Source organism: Dipodomys spectabilis, unplaced genomic scaffold (genome assembly GCF_019054845.1).
Source record: "Dipodomys spectabilis isolate Male_0828 unplaced genomic scaffold, ASM1905484v1 ptg000032l, whole genome shotgun sequence".
NCBI classification, from domain to species: domain Eukaryota; kingdom Metazoa; phylum Chordata; class Mammalia; order Rodentia; family Heteromyidae; genus Dipodomys; species Dipodomys spectabilis.
In genome coordinates, this window is record NW_024870709.1 from 25652563 (window position 1) to 25666729 (window position 14167).

Sequence of the window (14167 nt, forward strand, 5' to 3'; positions counted from 1 at the left end):
TTTATTTTTGGGCCAAGAGAACTACCATGTTCAGAGTCATTAACATTTAAAGCGATATCATCTCATTTAACTTTGCTATATAAGCTAAGGAGCAGCAGACTGATGTAGCACTGGAGCAGTAGTCCTGTTCTTCCTGGAGTAAAATTCAATTCACAATTGACTTTTAAATTCCGAGGAGCTGTGCTTGGGACACAAATGGATAGATGTATATGCCTCTGTAATTCAGGAGTTCCTTCTGGATCTAGTCTTTGGTTTGGAAAGGGAGTAGAGTTAGGCTGAACTTTTAGTTCTCTGAAGTAGTCTAGAATAATAAAAGGACAGGGAAGGAGATAAGTGAGCACCAGAAAGTTAATGGCCTGATGCTGTCTTGTGGTGACCTGAACAGTTTTTGGGAAGTTTAATGTAAGTCAGTCTTTCAGACTTTGCAATTTGATGTTCAATTTAAAATATCACTAACAGGGAAGGCAATAACATGTTTCATATAAAGAATTCTAGGTACCTCAGAGAAATTTCTCTTTCACTTTTCACAATAAACAGACCAAGTATTTCTGAAACATCACATTCCAATTGGAACACCGTGTAAGAACTTGTGTAATATTGCAAGTTTGTAGTCTATCAAATACCATAGCCAAAAAATAAATAATAAGTTCAATAAATGTTGTAGGAAGGGATAATCACAGAAGTATATGCCACAATAAAGATTCCAAAAAGGCAAATGTATTTGTTTAGCTAGTTCAAAACCTGGTTGACTAAAGAAATCTTTTTCTTCCTCTGCCAATGCCTATTAACATTTGAATGAAAACAAGTATACTCCAGAAAACAAAATTGAGAATCCTCGATTTAATTGATAGAACTGACTTGTGAATTAAACAAAACAAAGTAACTTTATGTTAAGATTTGCTTAATTATTACACTGTTAAGTGCTAAAAGACAAAGGAAGAGTGGATAATAGAATAATAATCCCAAGGGCTATGTTCTAGTCCTCCCTGGAGATGAAAGGTGGATTCTCTCACCTTCCTACTTAGTATTCATGTTTTGGTCCCAGGACATCACTGCACTTGGGGCAGCAGTGACTGACCAGATGTGGGAGAACTTATTGACACAGCAATGACTGATCAATCCAAATTAATCTACAATGAAAAAGTGCAGTGGAAAACAAATAAATCAGCTAATATGTTCAGGGAGTGGAAAATGCAGAGTCCATACCCTTATTCAACAACAACAAAAAATTATGGTATGAATTTTGCACTTCCTCTGAACAAGTAAAATCTACGTTTTCTGCCTGTGGAAAAAAACTCTTCTGGTTTCAAAGAATGTGGAGCACAAAGTGTAGTTATAATTCTGCAAAGTTTGCTTCAGACTGCATACAAATGTCCTACAGCACTGGAAACAACAGCTTGTATTTGCTAACGAGAAGCAGATGTGCTGGGAAACCAAGGTGACAAGAAACCTGTTCAAAATAGAGAGGAAACTTGATCCACTTGAAATTCTTATCAGCTGTTGCTATTTGGTGTAGATGAAATATCAATATCCCTTAAGGATTTCTTGCTGTTTTAGTGCCCAAACCCATTCTGGAATAAAAACTTTGTGGGAGGAAATATAACTTTAAAAATGAGTTAAAACGACATACATAGCATCTGTTCTCTAGGCAATTTCTATAGTACCAAATACCATCACTCTAAGTTTAGAAAGAGAAACAAATGACAGACAAATTACTCTTGGAACTTACTAAGATGGTATAAATTTATATTAGAATATTTTCTAGAACCCAGAAAGTAAGTCATTTTCAGAAAAATTCTATTGCACTCCAAAACACTCTTCAGCATACCGAATGCCTTACCTCCACCATCTTAACAGATTTTTATTGATACTCTGAGTTTTATCCCAGGATTTCTTTTACAAGTATACACGTGACATTGTGTTTGCATGATCCTTTTATCTGAACTGTACAGATTTTCCACTTATGCTCATTGTGGACCAACCATCCAACCCCAGTATTCTCCATTTGTGCTGGAGTCTCCCAGGTGTGTCTCACAGATAGTCAGAAAGTATCTGCTTCCACTAGATTCCCTGACCGCCGTGCCACAGATACTGCCTTTGATAGTAGCATTTTTTTATTGAATACATCACCCCGCTTATCATAGCTGCATTTTGGAGTGGGCTGTTCTGCTATGCTTTGTGGAATGGGGTAGAGATAGGAGTTAGAGGAACCGATCCTTTTCTCATTTGGCTCTCGCATGTGATCATCTGAGCATTAAAGTAAACTCAGGCTCAGCCTCACAGGGATTTTCATGAGATTTATTTGAGATTCAAAGCCAGGTATTTCTTTAGCTAAAGAAGAGAAAGGACAATTTCTCTTCTCTATCTCTCTCCGCCCCTTTTTCTTTCTTTCCCCTATCACTTTTACATTTGAACTTTCCCCTCTTCTAGTCATGTACACCATTCAAACACATATTTGGTGGGAGTGTTTAACACCTCCCAAGGAGTTTATAATTTAGTGGGAAAGCAATTGTCCACCCTAGCTATAAGATAAATGATATAGTAGGTTCATAGGAAAAGGGAAAAGTAATGCGTGGAATAGGTTACAAGAGGATGATCACACTTCTTTGGATAACTAGGGAATGTCTCATCCAAGTACAACTTTAACACAATTTTTTTCTGTCCTCACCTTGTTTGACTACCTTTTTAAAAATTTTTGCTGATCCTGGGGCTTAAACTCAGGGCCTGAGAAGTGTCCCTGACCTTTGGCTCAAGGCTAATACTCTACCACGTGAGCCACAGCAGCACTTCTAGCTTTCTCTGAAAGTTTATTGGAGATAAGAGTCTCATAGACTTTCCTGCCTGGGATGGTTTGGAAGAACAATCTGCAGATCTCAGCCTCCTGAATAGCTAGGATTACAGGCGAGAGCCACTGGGGCCTGACTTGTTTCTCTTCTTAACTGAATGGTGTCATGATTAGTTTCAGCTATTAGTATAGCTAACTATTAATATGCTGGGTATCTGATGAATCTCAAATATATATATTTTTCTCTTTTCTATCATAATTATGATATTTCTACTAGCATGCTATACATTTTTGTATAAAGATTTCATGTCCCATTTAGAACTCAGCCTCTCAAACCATGGGCATTTTCTTTCTTCTTTCTGAATTCTGTATCTCAGGGAATAATCCATTAAAACTAGAAACCTGATCATTAGTGACACCCATTTCTTATTGTACCATAACCTAATCAATTTCTTATAAAACTTAGCCCATTGGAAATATTTCATTTCTTCCTAACAATTCCTTCCCAGACATTTTCTTCTACCAAGATAAAGGTGTATGTAATATTTACAAAGCTCCTTGTACCATCAGGCTGTATTGTACCTGGCTACTTTTCATCTGTCTCATCTTTCAACCACAAGCTCTGGGAAGTAACAGAGTAACTTATCAATGTTTTTAGTTTTTGGTTAAATACAGAGATTGACAGCTACTATACATTTAATAAAATTTAGGGCAATTTGCTGACATACAGTGGCATGCAGTGTAGCTTTTGAAAGCAAACAGGACTAACAAGGTGACAATTGTCAAGATAAATTCTATTCATAAACTACTTTGCTTTTTTTCCCACGAGAACTATTTTTATTTATTTTTTAAAATTTAATTTTCAAGGTGATGTACAGATAGGTTACAGTTGCATAGTATGATAATGAGTACATTTCTTGTCAAACATTGTTACCCACATTCTCATTTTTCTCCCAATTTCCCTTGTCCCTAGCCTCTCCCCCACCAAGTTGTAAAGTTCATTTCTAACATATTGTCTTGTGAGTATCGCTATTACATTGGTTCAACCTTCATCCCTGTCTCAACATTTTGTTGTTCCTTTCCCTTTCCCAAATCAGATAAATATATATACAATATACAGGGTACCAAAATCAAATACAAGGACAGCAGGAGATAAAACCAAAGGGGAAAAGAGAAAGAAAAAAGAAATAACTTCACACAGTTCATTAAAAACAAACACCACCAAGAAAAACCTCTTGTTTCCATATCTTGGAGTTCATTTCGATTAGCATCATCTTATATGGTCATATGTACATAAGTAGCTATTCTGATCGTCTGCTAGGACTATCCTAGACATATACTAATTATTACAAATGAGGGAAACCATGGAGCTTATGTTTCTTTGTGTCTTGTTTACTTTGTTAAATGGCAACTCTTTTGTACAACTACTTAAAGATAATAAAAATAATACAAAAAAACCAAACCAACTCTAAATAGCCTCTAGAGTAGGACCATACTGATGGCACTGACTTTCTATGTCCAGTTCTTATAAACTCCACTTTCTTTTAGTAATAAAGACAAGCCTCTAGAATTGTCTTTCATATATATCCTTACTTTTTCAGATCAATAGTGAAAACATTTTTAACCACAGCACCGCAGGCTGACTACCAGCTTGCAGCCAAATAGTTCATCATTGCTGTCTTTGTAGTAAAAGATACAAGTAGGTACATTGTTAAATTAATTGTTTTGATCCGTGTCCTTATTATTTCATAACATAATTAGAAAATGTTTAACCATCTTACACCACTGAAAGGGAATGTAGGTCTCCAAGTGAATAGTACCCAAATGAGAAGAGAAAGGTTCATAAGTCGGTCTTTAGCTTCACCTAGATGCTTCTGGGCTTACAAAAGTTGACTAGGAATTGTTGAAGGAAGAAAGTTAGACATTCTTATTAGGTGTATGTATGAGTGCTACAAATGTATTGTCAGCCATTGTTTCTAAACACATGTGCAATTAGGTTTTCTAGGAATAGGATTTCACAAGGAGTAAAGGTTGTGTACTATCTCTCTTTCTATATATATATATATATATATATATATATATATATGAGGCTTTAATATATATAATATATATAACTTTAACATATATACATATATAAAAGAGGGTTTAACACTCATATATATATATATAATTTGATCTAGCCATTTAAGCCTATTTATATGATAAATATAAGCTATGAACTCCAGATTTTTATACATGATAAGCTGGAGAGTTGGCACTGTGGAAGCTTATTTAACGTTTGCATAATTTTAGAAAACCTGTGAGAAACAAACCCATTGCCGGTGTGATACCCTAAATATTTATTGTCCCTTCATGTTTTTTCCATTAGCTTCTAGAAGGTGTAGTACAGAGAAGTTTTGCAATTTAGGTCAGCCAAGGACAGTAAGAGGCTAAAAACTTTGTTGAAAGAGTTATCAGTAGCTGAAAAAAAATCTCTACTTTTGTCAGAGACTGTCTTTTTGTGACTTGAAGTATCTTTTTATTTTTCCTCAAAGCCTCCCAAATGGTAAAATTGAGCTGAATGGATGCCTTTAGTATCTACAACCAGGGGGGGAAATATGTTTCTCTGAAAGATAGTGAAAAGTCTTTAGAAAGCTGGGTCAGAATGGATTTGAACATATCTCTTTTCTTACACTGCAAAAGCCTTTAATTTGTTATCATATCTTCAAGTGGGATCAGCTTGTAGCAAATTCAGCTTCACCGCAGGGGTTACATGCCTTTGGTTGTAAAGCAGAAAACAGAAGAGAGCTTTACATCTAAACACAGCAATTGCTTCTATTGGTTCAGGTAGTCTAAACATCAGTGCATGTCCGCAAACAGCTGAGGAAGTAAAGTCTTAAGTTTAAGTTAAGGACAATGACATCTCTCCTTTGTGACATATTTATTGATTATTTATTTTGGTGCGTTTGGAACATACCAACTAATACAATTAGGCTTGTTCACTGAGCACAAATCCAAGTGTTAGTGGACTTATTAATAGGGGAGAGTTTAACATGCAGATAGACATTTTAACATTTTAACATTCAGAAAGACCATTTTTCTCTGTAAAACTATCTTATAAATTCATCTGTATCTTCCACTGGATTAATACATTACCATTTTTTTCTTCTTTAAATCCTAATAAAAAGAGACCTGTCTGGCTCTCAAGAAACCTGAATGTATTTTATCATTCACCTAGTCCCTACTGTGTTATTAATTTCTGTTTCTTAACATAGCTAACTCTTATTGACACTTTGAAATTAAAGTCAATGCCATCTTTTGCAAGCTGTGTCTAACCAACTTATCTGGTCTAGGTTGACTTTCTCTTCCACTTCACAGATCTCTGCACAATCTTTCTGTCAATACAATCCATCCTCTAATAACAGATTGTAATACATATGAGAACAGGTCACTACTATTGGAATCCTCAATGTAGACTACTGCTCCAGTACTTTATAGAATTGATTAAACAATCACAGGAATGCATCAGTGAATAGAGTAGGTTTTCTGCCCTGGGGATTTTCAGTTCATTAGATAAATATACAAATGCATGTATGAACTTAAAGCCACGGACAGCATAAAAACAAAGTTGTTTTCTTTATATTTGGGATCAGGGAGATCTTGGATAAGAAGAAGTTGGAGACCTGGAGGATGAGGGAGTGATTGCTCAGTTAAAGCTTCGGGACTAAAGGAACATTCTAAGCTGAAGAAAGCACTATCTTGTAGATAAGGTGTTTAATGATTTTTTAAATGATACATTGTTGAGGTGTAATTTCTATGTAATAAGATAGACAAATCATAAGAATGGAACTTGACATTTTAACATTTTTACAATTATGTAACCCTGTCAGAACAAAGCATGGAACATTTTTTTTTAAATCTCTCTACTAACTTTTCTTGTGCCACTATTGTAAAAAATCCCAACATGACAGGATGGAATCCTCATTCTGACATCCATCACTAAGTGTGCTTCTTTCAAACAATGAAATACATCCAGAGTCACAATGTAGACAAAGGAGAGAGATGAGAATGTAGTGGTAGGAATGTGGTATATCAAGAAGAGTTTTCAGTGCCTGATCAACACACAGATTTTGGTCTAAGTAACACAAAGAACTGATGATCTAAGAAGCTGAAATGAATAGATGAATATATTAACAAGTATATTAATTGAAAGGGGTGAGAGGGAAAAGGAAAGAGTGGTTAATGCGCTATCCCAGAGGAAAAATGACAGTGGTGTTGGCCAAGAAATAGCATTTAGAGGGAGAAAAATATTTTCAAATTTAAGATGTATTTTGAAGTTGATAAATAGTCAGTAACCATATTTTAACAAACTATGCTACTTTAGCAAAGAGGATCATTTAAGATTTAGCTTTCCACTTAGACAATTAATCTTGCCAAATACTGCTATTCACATTTCTCAGATTTACATGATATTTAGTGTTTTCTCTGGTAGTGAGGCATATCTTTGTGTTATTTTTCTATCTTCACAAGAATAGTGCTTAAAATTTTCTGTAAAACTGATGCTAGTGTTTCCTTTTTTATAGGTACTTCTAGTGAGTTTAAAATTACTACCATATGTATATGTATATATATTTCTATATCCATACTGATATATTCACAATCTCAAAACTATAACTCATTTTTACTAGCAAAAACTGGTAGAGAATAAACATCCTAAGGAGAGATGCTATTGAACAATTTCTACTCTTAAAGTAAGGCTGAGTTATTAGGTAAATTAATTCAATGATGAACATTTTAATTGACATTTACATACTTCATAGGTGAACGTCCTATCATTTGCAAAAATATATTTTATTTTGTTTCATTTTCTTTTGGTGAACAACCAAAGTAGTTTTTCTAATCAGTTCTTGTTTGTTGGTTTCCACATTTGACACATCTGATGCCTGTTTCTTATTCTTTTTGTTGGAATGATGTTAGATGTGGAAAGGTCAGTGTATTAGTTTTCCAGTACTTGTTACCTAAGTCCCACTATGAAGGGAATCTAGAACAATTGAAAGTATTATTTCTTGGTATTATTTAAAACAGTGGAGATACATTGTTTCACACTTCTGAAAACCATACAATCAAATCAAGGCAGAACCATGCTCTTTCTCTTTCTCTCTCTCTCTCTCTCTCTCTCTCTCTCTCTCTCTCAATCTAGGGAGGATTCTTGTCTCCTCTTAGCTTTTGGATACTTCTGAATGTACCTTGACTCCTAGATGAATCATTTAACTCTTCTGTCTTCACTAGGAACTCTCGCTATGTCTTTTTTCTTTTTAGAGTATATTCCTTTCATAAGAACATCAGTTCATGTTTGATTGGTGCCCCATTCTACTCCAGAATCACCACAACTCATTAAATAAATAAATAATAAATAAATCCTGGAATAGAAGAGTTTAGGATTTCATGTCCTTTTGGGGGTAGGATTCAACTCAATTCGTAGACGTTACCCAAATTAGTAACAGTTAAGTCTGAAATTATTCAGAAGCCAAAGTTTCCATTCTCTATGCTTATTTTCTTCTCTATATGTAGAAAACCTAAATAGAGCTATGAAATGCTTGTCTATGTATATGTATGTGAGTGTGCTCACTCTCAAGACCAAGACCTAGGGTAGCTCTTATTGTTGATAAGTCATGAAATCAAGGAGAACCATGAAAATTGTGTTTTGCATTTCATGTTTAGTACATACTCTTCTTTTCTGCATACATAGCCATTGGAAAATTGTTTTTTGAGTAGCCTACACATCTTTGGTTATCATACCATTATACTTGTATTCTCTATTGCAATTTAGGTTTAATTTATATAGGTTAAATTTACTTAAAATTTTTATTAATTAAATTTAATTAATATAGGTTAAATAAAATGAAATTCTTTTGGAAGGCTTTAGTTGTACATCCAGGGTAAGTTACTAAACACCAAGGTGTTTAACAATTTGGACTTGGACAAATGTAATTGCTTCATCTTTATACCTGGGAGAATGTATAATCTGCACTGAAGTTCACAACATTTAGGGAATTTAAATAATTTGCTCTAGTTTGGAATGTTCTAAGAAATCTGTTTTCTTTTCTTTCTTTTTTTTTCCATACTCAATTTTCTTGTAATTCAACAGCCTTCAATCGGTAGTCAGTGCATACCTACTGAACTGCAGACACAAAGAAATGGAGGTAAACTCTAATGTCCATATGCAATACCTCTTCTGTTTTTCCTTGAAGAGCAAAATCAAGTTCTTTCTTAATAACCTTGAAATAAAGTGTGCAGATTAGAAAGAGTTAGATGATAGTGCAAACATCTCAGAAGCAAAAGAGTTGTTCATCTATGCTCTACTGCACCTTTCTGACAATTGTTTATTTTTAAATCCATTTATGTTTTAGCTGAAAGAGACATCAATGTGTACTGTGGGGTGCAGACCATTACAATGAAGATTAATTTTTGCACGGTCCTCTTCTCGGGTTATTCTGAAACAGACCTGGCGCTGAATGGAAGGCACGGGGATTCCCATTGCAGGGGCTTCATCAATAACAACACCTTTCCAGCCGTGGTCATTTTCATCATCAATCTCAGCACCTTGGAGGGCTGTGGAAACAACTTAGTGGTAAGATACGAGTGTGATATTATGTGCTAGGTATGAAGTCATAAATAAAAAGCTACCTATTTTCAGGAAATAATCAGAAACTCAATCTATCTTTCCAAAAAAAATTCCAAGAAAACTAAACACATCTTTTTCTTCCCCCTTTGCCTGCTGGAGGCTTGCACTCCCAAACACACAATTTTGTCTTCCAGTAATGGTTTTGTTTATAGTAGCTGAGAAGTCGAAAGGGCCTGATGGCGGCTTAGCTGCTCTAAGCAACATTCTTTTGGGTAAGTGACATAGATGGAAATTTCTTTGCAGTTTATCATTAGCCATCGGCTTTATGCTTTCACTGCAGTACCTGATCATACAGTGTTTATGCCAGTGAATTTGACTTGAATCACTTGGCCTTTTGCTTCGGTGATCTCATTCAGGAAGAAAGAATACAGGTAAAATGGGATTATTATTATCTTCTGTTAATCTTGCCATTGAACGATCAGCATTAATCCTTTGTATAAGAAAGCTGTTGGTGTTTCTTGGGTGAATTCTTCATTGTGTGGGCCTACACTTCCAATTCAAAATGTTTAGCAGAGTTAAGTCTTACTCATAAAATTCCAGTGAACACTTTTTCAGTCATTTTGAAGGTCAAAGCAGTGCTTTGCAAATTTTCACCCTGAGTGAGAACTAATAGCCTGTTTTATTTTAAAATTTTAAGTTATTGTCAAGGTGATGTACAGAGGGGTTACAGTTGCACATGTAAGGTAGTGAGTATATTCCTTGTCTAACTTGTTACCCTCTCCCTCATTTTTCTACCTCTCTCTCTCTCTCTCCCCCAAAACCCCTCTCTCAGGTTGTACAGATCATTTCCAACATATTGTCTTGTGAGTGTCACTGTTGCATTGGTTCACCCTTTGTCTTTTGTCTCAACATTCTGTTGTTCCCCTTCCCTTTTCTAATTGAGATAAACATATATATATATATATATATATAATACCCAGGGCACCAAAATCAAATACAGTGACAACAGGAGATAAACAATAGGGGAAAAACACAAAAGAACAAAATCACATAGTACATTGAGAACAAAAACGACAAAGGAAAACCTCTTGTGTTTATGTCGGAGTTCGTTTTGCTTAGCGTTATCTTATATGGTCATATGTACATAGCTATTGAGTTATTCTGCTCAGCTGCTAAGATTATCCTAGATGTATACTAATTATTGCATATAAGGGAAACCATGGGACCTATGCTTCTTTGGGTCTGGCTTAATTCACTTAATATGATTTTTTCCAACTCTTTTCATTTCCTTACAAATGGGGTGGTGTCATTCTTTCTGATGGAAGCATAGAATTCCATTGTATATATATATATTTTTTTTCTTGATCCATTCATCTACTGATATGGGTTGGTTACATAGCTCTGGTGGATAATGCTGCAATAAACATAGTTGTGCAGGTAGCTTTAGTATGGCTTTTTAAAAAATTTTATCGTAAAGATGCTGTACAGGGGGGTTACAATTACACAAGTAAGGTAATAAGTACATTTCTTATCGAACATTATTACCCCCTCCTTTGTTTTTCTCCTACTTTGTGATCATTTGGGTAAATGTCCAGAAGTGGGATTGCTGGGTCATAGGAGAGCTCTATGTTTAGTCTTTTGAGGAAACTCCATACTGCTTTCAGAGTGTTGGAACAAGTTTACAATCTCATCAGCAATGCAGTCGGGTTTCCTTTTAGCCACATCCCCTCCAGCATCTGTTATTCTATTTCTTGATTATAGCCATTCTATCTGGGATGAGATAGAATCTCAATGTTATTTTAATTTGTATTTCTTTTATGTCAGAGAGGTTGAGCATTTCTTCCTGTGTCTATTGGCCATTCTTTTTTCCTCTTCAGACAAGTCTTTCTTTAAGTCTTTAGCCCACTTGTTGATGGGGCGGTTGTTTCTTTGAGGATTTGGTTTTGGGGAATTTAAATTTTTGAGTTCCAAATATAGTTTAGATGTGAGGCTCTTGTCTCTTCTATGGCAGAGAAGATCTTCTTCCAATCTATGGACTTTCTATTGTTCTTGCTATTGCCCTTTGCTATGCAGAAGCTCTGAAGTTTCATGCAATCCCATTTGTCCAACCTTTCTTTGATTGTTGTGTTTCTAGGTCTCTATTAAGAAAATTTCAGCCTGTGCCAAGGAGCCCTAGAGTTTCTCCTATTCCATCCTGTAATGTTTTCAGGGTGTCTGCTTTGACCTCGAGTCTTTGATCCATTTGGAGTTGATTCTGGTGCAGGATGATATATAAGGATCTAACTTTAGTTTTCTACAGGTGGTAAACCAATTTTGCCAGCACTGTTTATGAAGAGGCTGTCTTTCTTCCATCCTAATTTTTTGTCTCCTTTATTGAAGATTAGGTGGATATAGGTCCTTGGGTTCATTTCTGGCTCTTCAGTTCTATTCCAGTGGTCCTTAGATATGTTCTTGTGCCAGTACTAAGCTGTTTTGATTATTATAACTTTGGCATTGAAGTCTGGTATTGATATTCCTCTGGCACTGTTCTTTCTGCTAAGGATTGTTTTGCTATTCAGGGTCTTTATTTTTGGGGGGGTCCGGTTGTGGGGCCTGAACTCTGGGCGCTGTCCCTCAGCTCTTCAGCTCAAGGCTAGCGCTCTACCACTGGAGCCACAACGCCACTTCCGGCTTTTTTCTTTTTGCTTATGTGGTGCTGAGGAATCGAACCCAGGGCCTCATGCATGCACTCTACCACTGAGCCAGCCCTATTCAGGGTCTTTTATTGTTCCATATAATTGTTCCATAATTTTTGGATTGATTCTTCTAGTCCATTGAAGAACGGGGTTAGGATATTGATGGGTACTACATTGAATTTGTAGGTAGCCTTTGGCAGTATTGCCATTTTCATGATGTTAATCATCCCAATCCAGGAGCATGGGAGGTTTTTCCACTTTAATTTTCTTTTTCAGCTTTTTAAAGTTTCCATCATAGAGGTTCTTCACTTTTTTGGTTAATTCCTTGGTATTTTATTTTTTTTGTGGGGCTACTACAAAAGGAGTTGCTTTCTTGATTTCAGCCTCGCTTTTCTCATTGTTGACATACAGAAAAGTCATTGAGTTTTGAGGGTTAACTTTCTACCCTGCTACTTTGCCAAAGTTTTGGATCTGCTTGAGTAACTTGGGAGTGGAATCTACGGGGTTCTTTAAATACAGGATCATGTCATCTCCAAAGAGGGTGAGTTTTACTTCATCTTTTCCTATTTGGATCCCATTTATGTCTGCATCATGCTTTATTGTTCTAGTTAGGCTTTCTAATACTATATTGAAGAGGAGTGGAGAGAGCAGACATCCTTGTGTTTTTTTTTAAATTAATTCATTGAACACACACACACACACACACACACACACACACACACACACACACACAAAGAATCAAAGAAGGAATTGACTCTCCAGGGAATTAAAATTAATTGGAATTAATATATATATATTTTTTTTATTGTAAAGCTACTATACAGAGGGTTACAGTTACATGAGTGAGGTTATGAGTACACTTCCTCTTGAACATTGTTACCCCCTCCATTGTTTTCCCCCTACCATCCCCTCCCTCCCTCCCTTCCCCGAGGTTCTTTTTTTTTTTTTTTTTTGATTGTGATTAAATGATTACATAATTTCAAAGTCACAAGTTCATTCTAACTTCCCTGGAGCAAATTGTGTACCACAGTCTGTAATATATAACAGTGTTCACATGTTATATACCATATTTGTGATCAGCAGCATGAGGATATTTAGTAGTGGTTCAACCAGATGAGCGGGAGTTCTTTGTTTCTTAAGTCCTGTTAGTTTTGTCGTATCACCTAACCTTTTGGATTTAGCATCCACTTATGAGGGAGACCATGTACCATTTGTCTCTTCGTTCTTGGCTTACCTCGCTCAACATGATTCCTTCTAGCTCCATCCATTTCCCTGCAAATGCCATTATTTTGTCATTTCTAATGGCTGCATAATATTCCATTGTGTATAGATACCACAATTTTTGGATCCATTCATCTGTGGTGGGGCACCTAGGTTGTTTCCATATCCTAGCTATTGCGAACAGTGCTGCAATAAACATGGAGGTGCACGTGTCCTTGTATATTGGTTCCTGTTGTTCAGGGTAGATGCCTAGAAGTGGTATGACTGGGTCGTAAGGGAGGTCAATCTTTAGCTTTCTAAGGACCCTCCAGACTGCTTTCCAAAGTGGTTGTATAAGTGTACATTCCCACCAGCAGTGTAATAGGGTTCCTCTTTCTCCACATCCCCTCCAGCATTTGTCGTTGGCTGATTTGTGGATGTGGGACATTCTGACTGGGGTAAGGTGGTATCTCAGGGTTGTCTTTATTTGCATTTCCTTCACCACCAGGGATGATGAACATTTCCTCATGTGTTTCTTTGCCATTTTTATTTCTTCATTTGAGAAGTCCCTCTTTAGTTCCCTTGCCCATTTAGTAATTGGTTTGTTAGGTTTGGGAGGGATTAGTTTCTTGAGTTCCCTGTATATACAGGATGTTAACCCCTTGTCTGATATATTGCTGGTAAATATTTTTTCCCAATTAGTTGGTTGTCTTTCTAGCTTAGTTGCGATAGATTTAGCTGTGCAGAAGCTTTTTATTTTAAGGTAGTCCCATTTGTCGAGTCTCTCTCCAACTTGTTGTGACCCTGGGACTCTGTTCAGGAAGTTCCTTCCTGTGCCTATTAGTTCAAGTGTCTCTCCTACTCTGTCCTGCAGTAGTTTCAGAGATTCAGGTTTAATGTTAA

General features: G+C 36.0%; 1 protein-coding gene across 1 annotated transcript in view; it reads left to right on the forward strand.

The window, feature by feature from the left end:
* Zpld1 (zona pellucida like domain containing 1) overlaps positions 1–14167 on the forward strand; it is a 64248-nt gene that overhangs the window by 27235 nt on the left and 22846 nt on the right. The window contains exon 4 of the mRNA XM_042676981.1: positions 9175–9395. Within this exon, the coding sequence (XP_042532915.1) occupies positions 9175–9395 (221 nt within the window). The remainder of the gene's footprint in view (positions 1–9174; positions 9396–14167) is intronic.